Source organism: Talpa europaea, assembly GCF_964194135.1.
Source record: "Talpa europaea genome assembly, chromosome: 11".
Lineage (NCBI taxonomy): Eukaryota > Metazoa > Chordata > Mammalia > Eulipotyphla > Talpidae > Talpa > Talpa europaea.
The window spans coordinates 77,944,926-77,966,730 of record NC_140078.1 but is presented as its reverse complement, the minus strand read 5'-3'; the positions used below and the strand labels follow the sequence as shown (position 1 = coordinate 77,966,730).

At 55.5% G+C, this 21,805-nt stretch overlaps 1 protein-coding gene across 1 annotated transcript; it reads right to left on the bottom strand.

The window, feature by feature from the left end:
• Positions 1 to 376: 376 nt before the first annotated feature.
• On the bottom strand, positions 377 to 16,795 carry PLCD1 (phospholipase C delta 1; the record flags this gene model as incomplete). Its single annotated transcript, XM_084247804.1, has 15 exons — positions 377 to 477; positions 612 to 761; positions 838 to 970; positions 1,055 to 1,233; positions 1,581 to 1,697; positions 1,850 to 2,009; positions 2,239 to 2,394; positions 2,462 to 2,611; positions 2,691 to 2,835; positions 2,936 to 3,137; positions 3,757 to 3,988; positions 4,080 to 4,209; positions 5,655 to 5,883; positions 8,480 to 8,644; positions 16,762 to 16,795. The coding sequence occupies 15 exons, from the start codon at positions 16,793 to 16,795 to the stop codon at positions 377 to 379; spliced, it is 2,283 nt and encodes a 760-aa protein (XP_084103930.1).
• Positions 16,796 to 21,805: the final 5,010 nt, after the last annotated feature.

The window sequence follows — 21,805 nt, the reverse complement described above, 5'->3', positions numbered from 1 at the left end:
TAGAGAGATGTTGGGGTTCCTCTTGGGGTATACATGCGCACACACACACACACACACACACATATACACACTTTACAGGGATGTTTCTGATGTGCAGGTAAAGAAACCACAAGGCTTAGTGTTAAGATTTTTATAAAAACCGTCAACCTAGGGCTGGCCCGAGGAAGAGAGGGCTGCAGTGTTGTTCCTAACGGAATTGAGGCCAGCTCCGGGGCTGGGACGGCTCTGGGGACCCCAGAGAGGCAGCAGCACAGACAGGGTGTTAGAGCTGAAGGCAGGACAGGGCTTCCAGCTCTGAGCGAAGGGTCAGGAGCAGCCAATCCCGTCTGACCCCCAGACAGGGACAGAGAGCCTGACCCACTGTGGGCAGCTCCCATCAGACTCCCTGAGGCAAGTCCTGGAGGGACATCTTCACAAAGAGGGTGGCAGATGGGTACTGGTCTCCGTTCTTGGACAAGAGGTGGACGTGCCGGTAGCCTATCGGGGACAGGCAGGAAGGAGCACACGGTGAGAGGTCCAGTCACTCAGGAAAGATGTGTCAAGGGACAGCCTAAGGGATGCCAGGCCCTGTCTCCCTGCACCTGACCACCCCCTCCCCTTGACAGACTTACCCTGCTTGAGGCAGCTCAAGGGGATGGTGCTCTGGCCAATGAAGTCATTCTTGGAGGAGGCGTCGTAATCCTCCACCACGAAGCGCACAAGCGCCAGCTCGGGCACATTCACTTTAAACTCAAACTCCTTGTCCCAGCGAGGATTGAAACCTAGGGGTGCAGGCACCAGGTCAACAGCAGGGACCCCAGGCCCAGCAGCCAGGCCCAGCCGAGGCGCGGCACGTACCGTTATTGGTGATGACGGCAGTCTGGCGGCTGGCCGTGTCCTGGCTCATGCCGTGAATCTCCACCGTCACCTTGGGGTCCACGATTGAATTCTTACTCTTATTGACTTTTGGCAGCTGCTGCCCTGTGATGACCTGAGGAAAGGCGGGGGGCAGTGAAGGGGTGAGGAATGGGGGTGCGAATAAAGGGCCACCTGTCCTTCCTACAGCTGGTCATACCTTGATTTTGAGCTGCTTTGGATTAAACCAGGACCCCTTAACCAGGGAACGTGAGTTGAACGTAGAGTTGGGGTCTCTCAGAAAGGCAGGCTTCAGCACGTAACCGCAGGACCCATTTTCCTGGAAGCGGCCCTGATACACGTCCATCTCTGGCCCAGGTGTCTGGAAGTTCAGGGCCACTACAGCAGGACAGAGCAAACACAGGCTGTGGGCTGGCCTCGGAGGCCTGAGAACACAGCCTGCTCGGTGCATGCACGGAGGCCTGGAGTCACTCAGTGAGGGAGACGCAGGGTCCAGCCTCACTCCAATGTTTCTGTCCTCCTGCCACCCTAACTGACCCACCCCACCAATCTCACTTTCAATTTCTGGTGCGAATTCAAAGGACTAGTGTGACACCAATGGGATTTCGGACACGTGACTTGCTGGCAAGGCAAGATTTCCAAACTATGAGCTTTTAAGATCACAAATCCTTGCTTGGGCCCCCAGAGGTCCTGGCCCCTGGCACTCCAGCCGCAGCCAGCCCTACCTATCTGGCAGCCCCCATTCCACATTTCCACGGGATGGTAGTTGGAGGAGTCGGTTCTCCAGCCAGCCGGGTAGATCCTGCTCAGGTGAGTGATGTTGTGGTGGACAAAGCTGTTTCCTGCGGGAGTGTGGGTTGGTCAGAAGAGGACGCCTCTTGGGCTGCTTCTCCTCACTAGCTCTGTGTGGTAACAGCTTGGCGTGGGGGTGATGTTTGGAGGGTGCGGGCCAGGCCTGGCATGGGCCCGCGCAGCTGGTCAGGGCCAGGCTCACCTGATTCTTGGAGCAGTCGGAGGGCCTGGTTCTCGGAGAAGGACACCATCTCATAGAAGGCCTGCCCAGGGGTGCCAGGTTTGGCAAAGCCCCCAAAATGGACGCTCTTGCAGTAAATAATCATATCCGAGAGCTCCTTCACTAGCCTGAGCTTGTCCTCCTGGGGGCCATGGGGAGGCCCGGGTTAGAGTCAGAGGTTGGGGCAGGTGGGCACTGAGAGAGCCAGAAACCCAGTCACAGAGAGAGAAAGACAGAGAGAGGGGAGCAGAGGGTCTGAGTGGCAGCCACAGAGAATTGGGACAAGGCAAATATCCCAGGGGGTGATGGGTGATGATAGGGAGGCAGGGCCCCAGGGTGGATTCCCATCCCCCCGAAGCTCCCCCTGGTACCTTGGGCTTGTGCTGCACTCGGCTCCTCACTGCCTCATCTTCCATCTCTGCAGCCTCATCCTCGTCTGACACAGTGGCCTCGGGGCCTCCTTCCCCACCCTGGGGTAGGAGCCCTCCCAGCTTCTTCCCCTTCAGCAAGATCTTCCCCTTCAGTTGCTAAGGATGGAAAGGCAACTGGTCAAGCCCCTCCCAGCCAGCCCCCCTGCCCCTCTTCCCAGCTCACCTCTGGGGAAGGCAGGATGGTGGTGACTCCCTCCAGGGGCCGGTCCAGCAGCAGGGGCCCCAGGATGGTGCTCAGGTGTCGAGCCATCACGCGCTGCTGCTCCAAGCTGCAGTGGTTCTCCAGGGACAGGATGACGGGGTAGGGGGAGGCCTGGAGGTCCCAGGGCAGGTTAGGGGCGCTGGTCACCCCTACCATCCTCCTCTCAAACCCCTTTCCCCAGCGCGCCCACCTTGAAGGCATAGTCCCGGATGGCCCTGAGCACGTCGCAGAGGAGGATCTTGGAGGTGAACGTGTAGCCGTGGTAGATGACCGGCTCCAGGCCGGGCCCGTCCCAGCAATCGAGCTCCAGGCAGCGGCAGCCTTTGCACAGCGCCCTGCGGGCAGGGCTGGTAGCTAGTCCCCCAGCCAGCCCTGCCCCTGTGGCCACCGACCAGCCCCCTGGGGTCCTGCCCCCAGGCTCCCCGCCCCACGCACCGGATGTAGGCTTCCGTGCTGCTGGGCCCTGCGATCTGGTCTTGCGTCAGGTAGGTGTTATGCGAGGACGACACCAGGTAGTGGCTGAGCGGCTGGCTCATGTCCTGGTAGACTCGCCGGCGCGCCAGGCTGAAGGCGCTGCCGTCGGCTGACAGCAGGTACATCAGGAAGCCGTCCTTGCTCATCTGCCGCTGCGCCTTGGCTGGGAGGGAGGAGGCTGACGGTCAGGGCCTTCTGTGGGCCAGACTCCTCCAGGGGACCTTCGGTTGCCCCCGCTGGGAGAAGAGGCGCTCCCCCCACCTGTCCTTACCCCCGACTTCCCCCCCCAGTCCCGTACAGAGCTCGTCCTACATATCTCACAGAGGCCAGTAAGTGTGACTCTCCCAATCAAACTGTGACCACCTCAGAGTGAGGCCCGGTCTCTTCTGCAAAGCCCTGCCCCGTGAGGCCCCCCAAAGGCAAGGCCTCATCTCCTTCTCTGTGCCTCCAGACTGGAGCTCCCTACAGGACAGGGGTCCTTCTTCACTGCTGGGCCCAGGATGGGCACAGAGAAGGAAGAGGGGGTGGGATACCCGTTTTTCCAGTCTCCTCCCTATTTCCTGAACCCCTTGCTGGAGGGTGCAGAGTGGGGTCGTGATGCTGGAGCCCTGTGGCCCATCTGCCTGCTGTCTTGGGACAGGCAAATCCGGACAAGGAGCCCTGGGGCTGGTTGGGATCCCCTTCCCTCCAGCTTCCTTCTCTCTGGCTGCAGTCTCCCCAGGGGCCTCCTGGCCCAGTGTGACCCTGGGGCTGCAGATCGCTGGCCCTGGCCAGGCCCTCACCACTCTCGTCGGGCTCATAACGGTCAATGAGGGAGAGGGCCAGCGCGGGCCCTGCATCCTCCTCCCGCTGCTGATGCTGCAGGAACTTCACTAACTGATCCACCGACAGGGTCTCCCCGGAGCCCGCAGCCTCAGCAAAGGTGCGGTCAATCTCCTCCCGCTGGGTCAGCATCTTGTAGAAGGTCTCAATCTCCTCATCCTCCAGGGAGTCTGTCTGGGAGTGGTCACATTCCTGCAAGGCCAGGTGGGCAGGGCTCAGAGCTGACCCTAGGCTAGGGGCAAAGACCCACTGTCACACAGCCTGCCCTCGCTTCCCGCCTCACCCTGAAGATCTTCCGGGCATAGCTGTCGTCCACCTGGATGTTAAGCTCCTTTAGGAAGTTCTGCAGCTCCTTAAAGCTCATCTTATTGTCCTTGTTTTTGTCAGCTTTTCGCAAGCAGGAGCGAATCCAGCTGGATAAGAAGTAAGGAAAGAACCCAAGAGCCCTGGTAGCCGAGGTCCCAGCTAGAGCCACAGCTCAAAGCCCAGGGTCAAGTCCAGGTGGACTGAGACCACCTGTACACATAACAGTCTCTTTGGAGGAAATACTGCAACCTATTAAGGCTCTTCTTCCTTAGCTGGCTTTGAATTCATTGAGATTTTTATTTTATTTTTCTTTATGGGCCTTTTCCGGTTTTTAAAAACATTTCTCACTATAAAAGGGTTTACTACAGATAATTTAGAAAAGGCAGAAAAGTAAACAAGCAAATCCCCTATTGTTCTGTCTCCCTAGGGTGATACTGTTAACATTGCAAGGCATCTGCTCAGCATTATTAATCATTAGGGGAATGCCAATCAAAACTACAACCATAACAAGTGTTGGTGATGATGTGGAGAAATTGGATACTTGCATACTATTGGTGAGAATGTAAACTGGTACAGCTGCACTGGACAACAGAATGGCAGTTCCTCAAAAATTGAAAATGGAATATACCATATGACCTCATAATTCTGCTTCTGGGTTGTAGGGAAAGTAAAGTGTCAGGCTTTTCTGCCCTCCCGCTATTAGGATTGATGATGGTCCCTGCGGTCCTGAATGCATGCCTGACGGCGGGCACCTGGAGTGGGGTGTGGGCAGATGTAGATGGGATTCACCTGGGCTGAGACTGGGCTTATAAGGGTGGCATCAAAGGGACCCCAGCAGAATAGCAGAGCAAGAGAGCGAAAGGAGCAGAGAAGCAGAGGCCACGAGAGAAGGCCGGAGCGCCCAGAAAGAGTGAAGACTTGCTGGGGGCTGGGAGTCCTGCCAGGGTGGATTCCCAGGGTGGAGTCCCAGCACCCTGGGCCCTACCAGCTGACTCAAGCAGGCCCCCCTGCCTGCCGTGTACCTGGTAGAATCCCAATAAAAGCCTGAAAAAGCCACCTAGGGCTCCGGGACTCCTCCTTCACCCATCTGCTCCATCATAGAGATCCTGAGATCATAGAGATTTTTAAAAAAAATTTTAAAAATTGGTAAAAAATATGAGATGGAGCCTGAGAGTGATGACTGGTTGATGACTGGCACTACATGGGTATATGCCTAAACAGGTTGAAAACAAGGTCTCATAGAATTATTTGTACACCCATATTCATAGCAGTAATACTCTTCTCTCTCCACCATACGAGGACGCAGTGAGAAGGCAGCTGTCCACATGCCAGGAGGAGAGCCCTCTCCAGAACCTGACCACGCCGGCACCCTGATCTCGGACTTCTGGCCTCCAGAACTGTGAGAAAGTTCATTTCTGTTGTTTAAGGCTCCCAGTCTATGCTATTTTGCTAGGACGGCCCCAGCCAACTCTCCCCTACCCAGGCTGCCCTGGGAACCACGGCAGCTGGTCTCTATAGGGTGGGCCTGACCCCACTGCCACCAGAAGGATACTGCTGCAGCTTCTGCTGCTGGTCCATAGAGCCCGAGTGCTCGATGATCTTGCGCAGCCCCCGCACCCAGTGCTGGGCGTCAGCAGGCGACGGGGCGATGAGGTCCAAGGTGTTGCGCTGGTCCTTAAAGACAATGGAGAAGCAGCGGTCCTCGGGCACATCACGGGCAAACTTCTCCATGCCCTCTGTGCGGTGCCCCATCCGCACATCCTGAATGTCCTCGATGGTGACTGCAAGGGGTGGGGTGAGGGGCAGAGAAAGCCACAAGGTCAATCCCTGCCCTGGACACAGCCGAGGCCACGGGGAGGGGTGTGCAGCTTAGAGACACAGACCCGGGGCTGGAGCTCAGGCCTGAGCAGAGAGGAAGGAGAAGGGCAGGAGGACAAACAAGGGGAAAGGGAAGAAAAAAGGAGGAAGGTGGACAGACTGAGATGGAGAAAGAACATGGGGCTCAGCTGTGGTGGGCAGAGCACAGGGAGAGACAGACAGACTGGCCTCAGTGGGAACCCTTAGGACCTGCTGTTCCCATGCTGAGAGGGAAGAGAACCCCGGGAGAAAAGTGAGGCAGGACCCTCAGAAATGGGGGAGTCCTGCACCCAAATGCTGAGGGGCCCTCTAGACACCTGCAGGCCCCACATGTGTGGCATGAGCGTAGCCTGGGCAGCAACTTGGAGGAGTGGGCATGTGAACCCGGGGCCATCTGGAATGCAGGGGCTATCCCTCTGCCCCCAGCCCCCTGGGCCCTACCAGCTGACTCAAGCAGGTCTTGAAAACAGGAAGCTGAGCATGGCTCCTGGGTCAGCACCCCCACCCCTACCGGAGGGAAAGCCCGGATGCCTTCACTGCTGATACTGTGACTGCCTCTGGGAACCAGAGCAGGCGCAGGGGGGGGAGGGTTACCTAGTGTTGACAGGATCAGGGGAGACTGGGGAACAGGGCACAAAGCCAGAGAGAAGTGGAGAGGCCTCTGCTCCGCTCCTCCCTCCCCTGGCCTCCATTTCCCCGAGCAGAGTGCCGCTGAGGATGGTGGTCTCACTGCTCATGCAGAGAAGGGAAGCCGCCAATCCCCAGCACAGGCCCATCTCAGAGCCTCTGGCTGGGAAGAGCGCTTCTTCAGGCCACGCTCCTCCCCTCGGTACACCTGGTGCCCTGCTCCCACATCCGCCACCCTTGCAGCCCCTGCCCCTTCCTGCTTCTTGCCTCTGCACCTTGGCTCTCACTGGGTCCCCTGCCTGGATGTCCTTCAGGCCCTTGTGCTCACAGCTGCCCCAGCTCAGGTCTCCTCCTGCATCTGCCCCCTTGCCTGCACCCACCCAGGCTAGACGCACAGCGGGAAGCTTGCCTGTGGCCCTGGGCTCTGCGGCTTCCCAGGCCTCAGACTGTAAGATGTACTGTTTCCACTGTGCTGCCCCCACCGGTGTCTAACAGGAACACCCTGATGGGGCAGAGCCCTGTGAAGGAGGCTAGCTGGTGCCAGGGCAGAGGTAGGCCCGGTCACTCCTGTGCTGTGTGCCAGACCCGGCCTGAAGGGGGCTTTCTGAGAGCTCTGTGGGCTCATCCCCTCCTAATCTGTCCTGCCCTGTTGAGAAACCTTCCGTGGCCCACATCCCCAGGGGCCAGGCCGAACTGTCTCCCTCTGACCCTGCTCCTCCACAGGCACAGGCTGGAGTCTATACCGTCTCAGATGTCCAGCTTGTGTCCCGACACCAGGAAGACCCTTCCTGGGTTAAAGTCACCCTACAGGGCACCCCTCAGTGAGCTGACCCTCCCCTTTCTCCTGTCACCCCCTCCAACCTGGGGCTTGTTACCCACAGACCTGCCAGTGGGCTCACCCTGCCCTCCCACAATTCCCCAGATTGAGATATATGAATGGGTGAGGGCTTTCCAGGCATCTGGGCAACTTGAATTCCAGTTGCCGTGGTTTCTGTGCTCTGCCCAGTACAGCAACCACCACCCACCTGTGGCAATTTAAATATAAATCAGTTAAAATTCAGCAAAATTAAGAAGTCAGCTCCTTAGTCACACTAGCCACATTTCAAGTGCTCAGTAGCCACAGATGGTCAGTGGCTAATGTATCAGCAACAATTTAGAACATTTCCATTAACACAGGAAATTTTTTTTTGGATGGCATTGGCCTAAATTTTCCCACCAAGCAAAGGTTATACCTCTCATTTTATAGAATTCAGCAGAACCTTCTCCCTTAGGCCTTGCAGGGAACACTCCATTTGCAAGCCTTGGGTTCCTGGATCTTTTCTGAAGTTTCTGGCAAGTCCTCAGATCCCCGCCCTCGAGGGAGCTGTCCAATCAAGGCCTATCTCTGTGTGTCCCAGCCCTGTTCCACCTCAGCCTCCAGGGAGGAGCTGTCACCTGTGGCCACACTTTACATCCCAGAGATATTGCTATCCGGAAGGGCCTTATCTGCCCCCGGACTTTGGGCCTGGCTTTTGGCTTCACCACACCTGGAGTTCTAGTCCTCCCACCTTCCCACAACTGAGTGTCTACCTGTGAGCTCAGAGGGTACTGTCTAGCTCCCTCCCTACCCTGAGTCTGCTTTCCCCATCTGCAGTGGCCACAGTATGTGTCCTACCCCTAAAAGGCTACAGCATCTCCATAGTGGTCCTCAGTCCACATCTGCCCTCTCCAGCCCAGCCTGGTCTTGGCTTCCCCTGTGTGGGCCTGGCTGTTAGACTGACCTATGCCCCACCAGGCCAGGCTTCCATTTCCCTATCTGTGAACCATGATTGACTGCCAGCCCCAGCCAGTGTAGGTTCTCCCATCTGCACACAGTTTCCATTCCCTGCCCCCTGCCCAGCAGGTGGCACTCACATAGCTGGGACTCTGGGCTCCGCATGACTTTGCGGGACTCCTGCCAGATGGTCTTGCAGTCCTCCTGCAACTTGTAGAAGCGCTCTCTCCGCCACGAGCTGGACTTCACCTTCAGGAGCTGGCTTCCCTTCAGCAGTGCCTGGAGGTCTTCATCATCCTGTAGGCCTAGGAGGCAGAGCTGGTAAGATGCCACCTCCTCCACTGCCCCCGCTGCCCCAAGCTGGCCCGTCCACTTTTCACCAGCCCCATCCTCTGCACTCTTCACTTCTTCCTCCACTCATGTTCCAGTCTGATCCCAGAGCACTGCCTCCTCCAGGAAGTCATCTCTGATTGTCTGCTGAGACCAGGCAAACCTTAGGACACTTGCCCACTCAAAGTCACACTTTATACACTATGACCTGCACTCACAGCTCACTGGACAAAGGATGGGCAGCAATTCCCAGGACACCTAGTTCCCGGGTGATCAGACCCCTAGGAAATGGCCTGACTCTGAAAGATAAGGTCTTACTCTTAGGGGTCAGAGTGACCTGTAGGAAGCTGGGATCAAAAGAGCAGGCAGAGCATGGAAGAAAAGGGGCAGATAGAGTGGACTCCAGATGGAAATGGACCCCCAAGCACCACACAGCCCAACAGCTGCCCACCTCCAGTGGCTCTGGAGTCAGGGGTGCTAGGTCCAGGTCCCCTTCTTGAGCAGCTATGTGACCTGAGCAACTGACTTCATGTTTCAGGGCCTCCACTTTCCTGTCTGTAAACTGAGGAAATAATAGCATCCGCGTCCAAGGGAAGTTCTAAGGTTAAATGAGATGATGTGTGAATCTGGGGAGCCCCTGAGGTAACGAGAATTGTAGTTCTTGATGTCAATGCTGTGGCCACTGCTCCTTTACCCCTGCTGCCCCCACCCCTGCCTTGGACCTGCTTGAGTGTGCCTCTGATCCTGGCCTCCAGGAGAGACAGACTGCAGCCTGTGTTTGGCCTGCTGGGGATTCCTCTGTCCCTCCCTGCTCACCCCATCTCTGAGTGTCCTGGAACTGGGGCCTCTCATAGTATAGCAGCCCTAAGGCACAGTGCAGCCCTTTCAGAAGCTAAAGCAGAACCCCACAGTGAGAACCAAACCCCTGGCTGCCTGTCCAGCTCTTTTGCTGTTAATCAGAGACATATTGAACTGAGGCCTGGGGTCCCAGAGATACCATGTGCTTTGCCCTACCAGGCCCATGCAGGAGGGACCCAAGTACATTGAGCTGGCTGCCCCCGACCCCCCCCTCCCACCATGAGCAGTCCCTGTATCAACTGTGATCAAGGAGACAACCCTTCCCCCACTAAATGGTCCATCAATGTGATATAGAGACAGGTACATCTGTATAGATCTATAGCCATGGCCAGCCCTGTTTAGAACAAATTGGCCATCTCGCTACATGTCTGTCACCAGAGCTAAAACCAAAACTGTGTGGCCCTGCAGCAGTCTTTATCTTTTTGTTTCCGCAGAGGGGCGGCATCAGGGACCCTGCAAGGCCAGTCTAAGGGATCTGTACCTAGACCCAAGGGCTTTTCTGAGCCTAGACCCCCCCAGATCCTGATAGCTTCTCCCACTTTATTTATGCTCCCCCTTCCCCACTAGCCAAGCTGGCTTCTATACCCACAGGACCTATAGAACCTTCTGAACCACTTCCCCAGGCGTCAGCCACCTACATCCTCTCTGCCCTCCCCCACCCAGTCCTCTGCATCCAGTGCGGACACAGCCCATTGTTTATACCCATCCCTCTATGAATTTAGGTAACTGCCTTCCCGCTCTGTGCCTCTGTTTCCCCATCAGCACTGGGTGAGGACAGGGTTGGAGGTGTCTCTCGGCCTCTTTAGAGGTGACAGTCTGATGCGACCATCCCCCATCTTTGTCCCAAGTCTCTCCACCACTTCCAGGACACTCCTCTGCCTTAGTGTGAGCAATTTCCCTGCAGGTCCAGGGTGGGGGGGCAGCCAATGAGAAGGAGGACTCCTGCAGGTGGTCCTAATCTGCTGGCTGTGAATATGGGGCTTAAGACTTGAGGAACAGGGTTTCCAGGCTGCCAGGGGAGACACCCACCCAGCCTGCTGCGGAATTCCACGGCCCTTCTGAGGCTAAGGTGGGACATCTCCTTACTCTTGGCCTACATCCCACCCCAAGCTGGACACACAGATGGGAACATGGGGAGGGGATCGGAAAGTTGAAGTGAACCCCACCCTCTGGATCTGGAAAACACCATGAGAAAATGAAATGTTTATCCTGTCCTGGAGCCAGTCTGTAACCCTATCTGAGGTCAGGCAGAGATAAGACCCCTGGCTGCCAGCATGGCTTCCGAACATAGATCTCAGTCCCAAGGTGGGCCTGATAATAGCCTATCTGAGGGCCATTGTGGCACTGGGCACACACCTCCAACACAGAGCCTCATTTGAGGCCCTTTGGCTTCTGAGACCTCTGGGCTGCCCACCCCACCCCACCCCACCCTAGTTCCCTTAGTACCCAGAAAGCCTATGGATGCCCCTCACCCTCCTTACTCAGCTGTCATACATTTTCCTCCTGGGGAGAGGGGGAGCCCTGTGCTCAGGGTCCCAGGTTGACCTTGCAGCCTTCCTAGCCGGCCCAGGCGAGCTGCATTCAACAAGGGGGCAGGAAGGCAGGGGTGCTGCATGTGTGACTAGGGGGCTCAGGGGTGCTAATGGTCCTGCCCAGGTACCTTGGGTGATGTGTCACAAAGACACACTGGGCCTGGGACCCACAGCCGTACACAGATAGACACTACCACAGTCATACACTGCCGCACACGACCGTGAAGAGACAAGGAGCCACAGCGTTTGCCACGGAGCCACACCACACGCTGCCACACGGCATCCTCATCGTGACAGTAGCAGCCTCCATAACACTGGTAGTTAATACCTGAATAAGAGACTGTTCTTGGCCCATGTATTTAGTCCCACACCCCCACAACTCTTTGAGAACGCTACTGTCATTATTCCTATTTTACAGATGAGGAAACGGAGGCTCAAGGAAGTTACATGGTGGAGTCGGGACTCAGAAGCCGGCCCACAGGTCAGTGCTCGGAAACTGGCTGTAGCCACTGCTCAGGGACATTTGCCACAAAGAGTAACATCAGAACAACCACATAACATACACCCACACAATGTCATAGAATGACAGACTCAGTCCCCCGGGTCAGCCACTGTCACAGCTGTCACAGTCACAGATGGTTGCACTGCTTCACTGTATCACACCTGTCACACTAGTGCCACAAGGTCACACATCTGGTTACCCAGCATTATATATCATCATGGCTGTACACTGTCCCCAACTCCCGCACGAGTGCAGTCACCACCGGGCCACCCACTGTCCCACTTGTCATATCCAGGCACACACATTTGCACGCTGGGCCACGCAGATGTCTTGGATTACACAGTCCTACCCGCTGCACCCCAGGCCACATATCCCGTGCAGCCTGAACAGGAGGGGTTAAGGGTGGTGAGGCAGGGAGCCTTCGAAGGACTGAGGTGGACCAGGAGAAGAGAGCGCCAACCCCGGCAGTGCTCACCCCACATGCCACCTTTGCACAGACAGCCCCACAGTGGGTCACACACTCACAGAAATACTAAGGGAGTCCACACAAAGGTAGAAGGCAGGACGCACCCGGCGCTCAGGAACAAAGATTGTGCGTCCTGCCCAGCTGCCTTCCCGGCTCTGCAGATCTCGGTGGCCCCTGCGTCCCTTACCTAGCCTCTGCCCAAACGGTGCCGCCACCTTGAGGCTCTGCTCCTCCAGGTAGCGTTTTCTGGAGTAGCTCCTGCTCGGGACCCCCAGACATTGCATCACACCCGGGAAGGTAATCCCTGTCGCCCGCCAAGAGTGGCCCGGGACGGCGCGATCCACGGAAGCTGACCTCGCCAGGAGAGCCGCCCCGGGAGCAGAGCAGGGGCGGGGCCGGGGCGCAGGAGGGGGGGCAGGGGCGGAGCCAAGCGGGGACAGGAGGCCCCACCCAGAAGGTGGGGCGCTCCAGAGGAGGAGGCAAGTCCGGGACGCAGGAGATGGAGGGAGGAGAGGAGCTGAGTCTGGGGCGGAGTGGGCCAAGCCCATAGTCCAGGGGGCAAACGGGTGGCAAAAATCAGAGCCCAGAGAGAGGTTCGTGGGCGGAACCGGAGAGAAAGAAGCGGGGAGGGGGTGGGGCAGAGTTGGGGGGGGGCAGAGCCAACCCCGGGAGCCAACCGGGAGCCGACGCGGGCCTTGGGCACCTCTCTGGGCTCTGATTTTTGCCACCCATTTGCCTCCTGGATTATGGGCTTGGCCCACACCACCCCCAGACTCAGCATCTCTCCTCCCTCCATCTGTGTCCTGGACTTGCCTCCTCCTCTGGAGCGCCCCACCTTCTGCTTGGTGCCTCCTGTCCCCGCTTGGCTCCGCCCCGGCCCCTCCCTCCTCCGCCTGCGCCCCAGCCTCGCCCCTGCTGGGCTCCCCGCTGGCGGCCCTCCAGGCAATCCGCGGAGGATGCGTCACTGGAGAGGCGGTGTCCGGGGGAGAAGGGTGGGACCTCGACTTTTGGGGGGCGGAGTCCGACCGAGGGGCGGAGCTTTCAGTGGAGAATTCCAGCTGCCAGGGGCTGGGCCAGCAGCAGCTGAGGAGCAGCGGTGGAGGAAACCTAAGCCAGACAACAGAGCTGGTTTTTACCTCAGTTGCTCAACGAATTCACTGTGGCTCAGCTTGTTGCCTCACTCCTGAGCCTCAGGCAGCCTCTAGCCTTCTCTCAGTTTCTCTGGGGTAATCCCTAAGGTCCCAAACGCGAACAGAGACTTGAAAAAAAAGTGCTGATCTTAAAATGAGTCTACTCAGGCAGGCTGGCTTTGATAAATAGATGAGAAGGGCTGCAACTTTATACGAAACTGTGCTGCCAGTGTGCTCGAGGAACAGAGAATCCTTTCATGTAAGTTACAACTTCCCTTTCATTCACCCTGCAGTTATTTATTGAGCCCCTACTGTGTGCCAAGGTCAGGCCACCACCCAGAAGCCTGACTCATCCCTCTCTCTCTCACTCTCGGCCTCTGAATGGTTCCTCCATTCGCCTCATTGACAATGAGTCACTGGAAAAACTTGTTATTAGCAAAAAAACAAGCACAGCAACAACAAACTGAAACTCAGAGTGACTGACTGCGTTCACACCACAGAGAATAAATCATGAGCGATGTGTTCGTGTAGATGAGCTGAAGTGGGGGCACAGCCAAACTGTTCTTCCTTTGGGAAGAGGAAGGAAGCAGAGTGTGAAGGGAGCCTCTGTTTTAGAGAAACCACACAAGGGTTCTTAACTGGAGGATTGAGGATAAAGTCACATCTTAATTTACTTCCTTTGAATTCTTACATATTTTATGCATTTGAAAATATGCTTCTGGGACGGGCCCACCGGCGTCACCTGACGGCCGTAGCAGTCAGTGTGGATCACTTTCTGTGTAGTGTGGGCCTGGAACTCCAGGGACAGACAGCTTTGCAACATAAATGACGTGGGAAGGAGCAGGTCAACCCAACTTGTTACAATGGCTCTGGCACCGTTATCTCTTGGTCCTGGCTCTTTAACCATGCCCACTAGTGCTAGATCCTCAGAAAAGCCCCTGTGAAATAGGTATTCCCAAGGCTGAGAAAACAGGCCCAGAAATGCAAAGGAACTTGCTTAGGGTGACACAGTAAGTAGAGGCTAAGCTTGGACTGGAGTCCAGGACTCCTGGGTCCAAGATGGGGCCACTCTTACAGCTTCCACTTTCATAAGTGCCACTTCTTACAATGAGATAGGAAGGATTAGGTATAGGAGGACTTAGTGGACGTGGATGTGTTCAGTGAATGAGTAATGTTTTTTCGTGCACTTTTGCGAACCTGCTGGAGAAGTCAGTGCCAGCCTGGCCAGAGTGGAGAGAGCAGGAAAAGTGGGTTTGAGGGAGATAATTGGGGGACTGTAGTATTAGTTTAAGGACTTCACAGGCACAGGAAGGAGCCCCTTAATTCTTGAGCCCAGTTCTGGTCACATCTTTCCTGGCTTGGGACTTCCTTATGGTACACCCTCATTTCCCAGAGAACTGTAGACAACAACCCACAGGGCATGGTACCTCACAGGGCGCGGGGCGGGGGGCTCCTACAGGAATATAGCACCTGCTGGTACTGGGCACTGTTCTAATTGCCTCACAGGTATTACATCATTCAATTCTCACAGCAAACCTATGAAGTAGGTAGCGTTCCTCTTCCCCATTTTACAGATCAGAAAACAGAGGCACAAAGAAGTCAAGTGATTTGTTTGAAATGAAAAGCCAAGACTTGAACCCAGGTAGCCAGAGTCCAGACCTGTGTGCTGTACTCCTCTGCATGCATCTGCGCAAGGACAGAAGGCACATCTCATACCTTGGTGGGCTCCCCAGGCCAATGGAGGGGGCCTTTCTACAGTAGACCCCCAAATATCCAAGCTAGATAGAGTGGTCCTACAGCACACATCCAGTGATGTGGGACCCAAAATATAAAAGGGGTACAGATTCGCCAGTGTCAGTGTAAACAACCTGGAACAGCATAGGGCACAGAGACCAACCCCCTCTCACCACCAATTCTCCTGAATAGATTTTGGCTTCCCCATCTGGTTTGCAGGGAGACCAAAAACAAAAGGGCAGCAATTTGGGGGGGTGCACTACAAGTGGCAGGTCTCTAGGGAAACAGCTTGGGGTTGCAGTATTCCTGCCAGCCCCACAGGAAGGGGCTGGACAGAGTCAGGCACTTAGGAGGCAGGTCTCAAACAGGATGGGCCAGATGATTGGGAGGCTCTCACTGAGCCTCCATGCATTTCCCCTCTAGAGGGGATCCCAGAACTGCCTGAGGGAGAGACTGGACAAAGGCACTGTCTCCTGAGCATGGAGCCCAGTCCAGCTAACATGAGCCAGAGGTGACTAAAAGAGGTCTGAGTTTGAGGCAGGCATGGAAGAGGTGGCTGTCTGCAGGGTAGACAGCACTAGCAAAGGGGTGATGAGAGAAAGTAGCTCTCTGAGCTGCCCAGCCTCCCTTCTGGCCAGTTTGGCAGGAGCTCCAGGGCTGTCTTTGGCCTGAGGAGAGAAAGGGCGCATTGAAAGGGGCAGGCATCCAATGATTCAGCTGGAGGAGGTTGCCTTGAGGAGCCAAGGCTTTTGGTGGGAGGGTAACAGCTCTGAGCACTGAATGAGGTTTCTCTGGGCCATGGGGACCAGCTCCGGTCCGACTGGGAACACTAGGCTGGCTGACAGAAACATCTGAGTGCCCCTGAGTTCCAGAGGGTCCCTAGCTGGAGGCCTTTGCCTTTCTCTTTCCGGTTTATTATCTCCATATAGTGTTCAGATGGATAGGGGGTGGGCACCAAATTCTCCAGCCCCATGGGTACTAGAAAACGGTGCTATGGTGAAGCAGTGATTGTGAGAGGCAGGGTTTGCTGAGCTGCCAGATAGTCTGCAGAGGCAGGCGGTGGGGGGGACAAGGCCCCCTCCCTAAGAGTGGGGGAATCCCCAGACTAGAGCAGAGAGCTCTAGTTGAGGGTCGCTGCCCAGCCAGAAGACCTCCAAGCCCTGCAGCTGGGAGCCTGCTGCGCTCTCCTGGACAGAGAGCAATACAGCCCGAGGACACTGGGCTCCGCTGGACAAAGGAGGGACAGCAGGGAAGCTGGGGCTAGGAACGGCCCTGGCTAACCATGAGGGTGCGTAAATGGGGCGGCTCTCAGCCTGGGGGGGCTTCGTGATAGCGATTCGAGCTGGGAAGTTAAAGCCGCAAGATCCGGCCTCGGCCAAGCGCGCGCACCTCCTCACCCCACCTCCCGGCGCCACGCCCGCGCTGCCCGACGCCGACGCGGCCGGGCACGCCTGGGTTTTGGGGAAGCGCTTCAGACGGGCCGGGCGGGCGGTGGGAGACTTGCTTACTCGCGGGTGCTGGTTCCTTCCCTCCTCGTCCCTCTGCGCGCTCCGGACCTCGGAGCCCAGCCCTTCTTGGCCAGAGTAAGGGGGGTCAGATTGTGTCTTCAGGGGCGTCGTCTGACCTGAATCCGTCCCCTCCCCCCAGGTGGGATCCGGGGGACACGCCTGGAAACGCCCAGGACCGCGCCTTGCAGCCCCCCACGGGAGCCGAGGACCCAGATTTCCCCGGCGCGACGGAGGGACAGAGGCGCGGGCCTGGCGAGGGGCGGGGGGCCGCCGGAGGAGCTGGAGGTCCCCGGGCCAGGTCCGGAGCGGCTCCCCCAGGGGCGGCCCGAGGAGGGGCTCCCCGCGCGCCGCGGGGCACTCACCGTGCAGGGTCAGAAAGTCCCGGCCCGAGTCCATGCCTGGCGCGCGGCGCTGCGGGACGGGGCACCGCGGGGCTCACGTGCGGGGCGGCAGCGCGGGTGGCCGCGGGTGCAGCTGGGTGTGATTGACCCGCTGGGAGAGACGGCGGTGGGAGGAGGCTGGAGGGGGGCGGGGGACACCGCCCCGCCTCCCGCCCCCTGCGCCCCCGCCCCTCGGGCTCGCCAACCCGAACCTCTCCCCGCCCCCTCTTGGGGACCCGCGGGGAGGGCCGAGGAGGGGGCCGGGAAGCTCAGCCAACCCCAGCTTCGGTCGGTGGCGCGCCCTGGCCAGAAATAGCAGGAGCCCTCGCGTTTCCTCCACCACCGCCACCCACCGGCCCGGGGCCCTGTCATTACCGCGGGCCCGGCCACACACCCTGCCTGTGGGCGTCTTGCAGGGGTTGGGGCGATGCCCGAAAGAATCCGGCGTCATGCCCGGGGAAGGGACTGAGAAGTCAGACGCCAGCCCGACTGCTGCTGAGGGGAGCAGGGCATTCAGGCCTCCTGTCCGGCATCCCGGCATAATTTGCTTACCCTTCTGCAAAATGGGCTCGTAGACACAAATGGGGACGGAAAAGAACGCCAGGATCTTGGGCTGTGCAGGGAATCCCCTTCTCTTGCTGGGAAGTTTCTAACCCCAAAGGAAGTCCTGCTGCCCCTCGCCCTTTGGGAGAACCCCTTGGGAGAGCTGGGCTCTGGGTATGAGAGAGCCCCCAGAGGGCCCACAAGGTGGACCCAATAGCTCTCTCTGCAGCAAATCAGATCCTCCTCGAGCCTTGCTCCTCCTCCCAGCCAGAGACATACGAAATTCTGACACCAGCAGTTGACTTGGCTTCATGACAAACATCATTCCTATTTATTCACATCACCTCCCAGCCCCAAGTCCCAGGTCCCAAACCAGGGCATTATCCGGAACAGTTGCCTCTCCCTCTGCCCTGGTGCCCCTGGTGGGGGTTGCAGCCAGCTTTTCCTCTGCACACCCCAGACCTATCCTGCCCAGGACCCCTTCTTGCCTGTGGCCCAGGCAAAGCTGCTGAAGCCTCCTCCATGGTTTGGGGTTGTTGGACAGGATGGGCACGGTTGACTCAGAGCTGGCATATGCAATCAGGTTCTGCCAGAAAAGAGGGCTGGGCCACACCCTGTTCAGAAAAACCAGGCTGCTGCTCTGACCTGGGGGTCAGCCACGCTCCAGTTCCCTCCTCTCCCTGCTGCCTGCTGCTCCCTCTCACAGACAGGGAGGCACTCTGCTCTCTTCTGCTGGATCTAAGCCTGTATGACTGTAATTCTTGGGGGGCCCAGTGAGAGCCTTTGTACCAAACCACAAAGTTACTAGATTCTGCCTCCTCTGTCCTCACCTCCCAGGGTATTCTGTGGCCCAGCCCTGGTCAGTCCTCTAACTGAAATAACACATTGCCTGCCTGGTACAAATAAGTGCCTAGTGGACAGACACGTGCTGGATTCCTTGCTCTCCAAAGTCGTCCCCCACCTGGTCCCCTCTACCCTCGTGGTGATTGCAGAGCCAAGCCCAAGGCGCTGATGCCCCCCAGTGCTTGAGAGTGCTGGGAAAACCCAGCTGAGCTCCCTGCACAGTGCTGGCCCCAGGTCCATATGCATCAGGAGGTGAAGTGAAGGCTGCTTCTGCCAAGGAGCAGCTGTGGCCAACTGCGGGTCCTCAGCTCATGCCAGGAAGCCGCGATTGACCTTGCGGGGATCTGGGATGGCTCAACCACAAAGTTTCTGAAACCACTGGTAATCCCAGGGCAGCATGGAATAATTTGGGGTTAATTTCCCGTAATTATATTTGTGGAATGTTATTACATATTCATTTGTGAATCTAACTGTGATGTTTATTTCACTGTAGACTAAGTCCCTATGGTCACCCACACCCTACCCACCCTGAGTGCAGAGACAAGTGCTCTGTGTGAGGAACAGTCAGGAGACCGGCCCCCAGGCCCTGTCTGAGGGAGGAGCCCCATTCCAGCCCATCTGAGGGAGGAGACACACTTAAGTGTTATGTGAGCTGAAGAAGACACTGAAACTCCAGTTTGAAAACTGTTCTGCTACTTTATTTATTCAACAAATATTTGTTGAGCACCTACTGAGCACCAGGCACTGTTCTAGAGACTTGGGAATCATCCATGTACAAAATACACAGTGAACAAAATCTCTGCCTTCGTGGAGCTTAAATTTGAATGGAAAGAAAAGAGACACTAATAAACTTAAGAAATGAATTGTTTAGGATATTAGGTTTACGGACAACTTAAAAAGTCAAATAAGGGAATTCAGAAATAGGAGAGGGAGGGTTTAGATTTTAGTAGGTTGGTCAGGTGGGATATTATGGGGAAAATGGCATTTGAGCAAAGAAGGTGAGACAATAAGTCACTCAGCACTATCTGGGGAAGGCAGGGGGACAGGCCATATCATGGCCTTGAGGCAGGAAAATTGCAGGTGTGTTGGGAGACCAGCAAGGAGGCTAGTGGGGCTGGAGGAGGGAGAGGGAGCGAGAGGGACAGTGGGGGAGGACAGAGAAGTAATGGGGACCAAGTGTTGAGCCATTGAAGGGCATCCACTGTAGGAGACACGAGGAACAATTGGAAGATTTCAAGCCGAGGAGACACATGATCTGACTCACCTTTTTAAAGAATCACTCTGGCTGCTGGAAGGAGAAGTATCATAGAGACAACAGTCGAGGCAGCCAGCCCAGTGAGGAGGCTCTTGAAATAATTCAGGTGAGAGTGAAAGGGAACTGCTAAGCAAATCTTTCCTGTTTTCTGCTAAAGAGTCACAGGCCTGGTGCAGTAAATAATGCAAAGTAAGTGTAAATGACAAGTTTGCTTCCTTAATAAGGAGGTGACATTTTAATAAATTCTATCTAAAGGAGGTGACATTTTAATAAATTCGAACAACCAGCCAGGCTGATTGAGCTCCCAGGCCATCCTTGGATACCTGCATCTTTCCCCCTTTTGTCAAGAATATTTGTGCTCACTGACCGATGTTATCAATGTAAGGTGGTTATGTATAAGACACCCTTTGTCTCTAGATGGGTGCTCAGACCTTATGGGGCTACCCAGGTCTGAGCCCTCATGCAGGAGTAAAGAAACTTCTCCTGACCTCACCATTCCTGACGTACCACTTGTTCTGCCCTTGCCTGGGTAAAAGGCTAGAATTTATTTCTGCAACAAGAGTAGTAAAGGTCCTGAGAAATGGTAGGCCAGGTACGTTTTGATGGCAGAGCCGGTAGGATTTGCTGGTGGGGCGTTGAGAGAAAGAGAAGAGTCCATTTTTGGCCAGTAGAAGGAGGGAGTCCCCAGTAACTGAAACGGGAAGGCCGAGGAGGAACTGGTGTTCTGAGTTGGGCACATTAAGTCTGAAGTGCTTTCAGATACGAGGCGTCAAGTGCAAGATGGGCGTCAAGTCTAGAGTTTAGGAGGGAGGCGTAGGCTGGGGATAAAATTTGGAATGTGTTTCAAAACATGTTTATCATATCTACAAGCTCTCACATAATGCTTGTGGAAAGCTACTTGGCCAGGATCTTGCTGGAGGGCTCTTTGGCAATGTCTCAAATTTTTAAATGTACCTACTCTTTGGCCAAGAATTCTAATCTTTGATTTATTATTCTCTACATCTGTGATATTATCTGTATTGATGTACAGAAACATTGTACAAAGCGAAGTTCATTATGATATTTCCTATAGTGAGTTCCCCTTCATGTTAGAAAAGAAAAAACTCAGTCCTCTATGAGCTGCTGCAGAATAACTGGGGAAAAAAGCAAATGATATGACTATCTTTATATATTGTACATTTAATATATATATATATAGTGCACAATTTAGTAAAATGTCATTTGCGCTTTTCAACAATTAAAAATACTTTAGAGATACTAGTGTTTGTATAGATAGAAAAAAATAGCTGGAATGCTTTGGAAATAATCAAAGCGAAGGGATTGAGAGGAGAACACCTTGTTTTTACATTTAAAAGGACAGGTTTATTAAGAGAAGGAGAGAGAGGGCCACCCCTGGTGGCGCAGCAGTTGAGCGCTGGGCTCTGAAGCTGCCCGCAGCCTCTGCAGTGCAGGTTCGATCCCCGGCCACCGGGCGAGGGTCCCACATGGCACGCAGACCTCTCCTGCCGCCCGCTGCTCCCCTCAGCAGTGAATCTCGTCAGTCTGTCTGTTCTGTTCTGTTCCTCGCGCTGGCTCTGGTGAATCCTCTCGCCCCTCCCGCGCTTCTGACTGTATCCATAAATAAATAAATAAATCTTAAAAAAAAAAAAAAAAAAAAAACAGAAAAGGAGAGAGAAAAAAAGAGGCACCTGCATAGTCCCAGGCAGGCAGGTGAGCTGGCAGGAGGACATTTTTTATTCCTTATGTACCATTTGATTTTTTTTAACCATGATTATGTGCAACTTTTGCAATTTAAAAGTTAAAAAAAAATTGAAAGGTCAAAAATGATAACGAGAGACAAACATTCAGTTCAGCAAAACAGGCTGGTCATACAGTGGGGAGGGCGGCTCAAGACATGCCCTCTTGCTTCCTAGTGGGTCCCGGGGGCTAAGCCTTGTGTTACTTGGTGCACAGTGTGAACCATCCATTATTTGGTTAGTCAGAGAGCAAACAGAAGTTGAATGCTGGGCAGAGTGAGGGGTGAATTCAGCGTATCTGGCAGAGAGAGAGAGCGCAATAGGAGAGGGAGGTGGAGCTGGGGAGGCAGGGAGGAATTTCGTAGGGGAAAGCAAGGGAAGGAGTGTATCCCTTAGAAGAAATGGGTTTGCAAAAGAAAGATGCTAATAACCAGTCCTGTACAAAACGGGAACTGTATAGTTATTGACTGAGCTTGCTCTGACCTTAAAATTTTATGATTCTTGACCTTGGTTGAATTTATTCTCAGCCCTCCAGGCCCCCCAATTATCTAGCTGCTGTGAATTTGCTCACTGCTGTATGTATTATTGCTGCTGTGTATGCCTTAGTTTTAGCAAAATATGGAGTTCTGTTGTGGGGGGAAGCAAACCT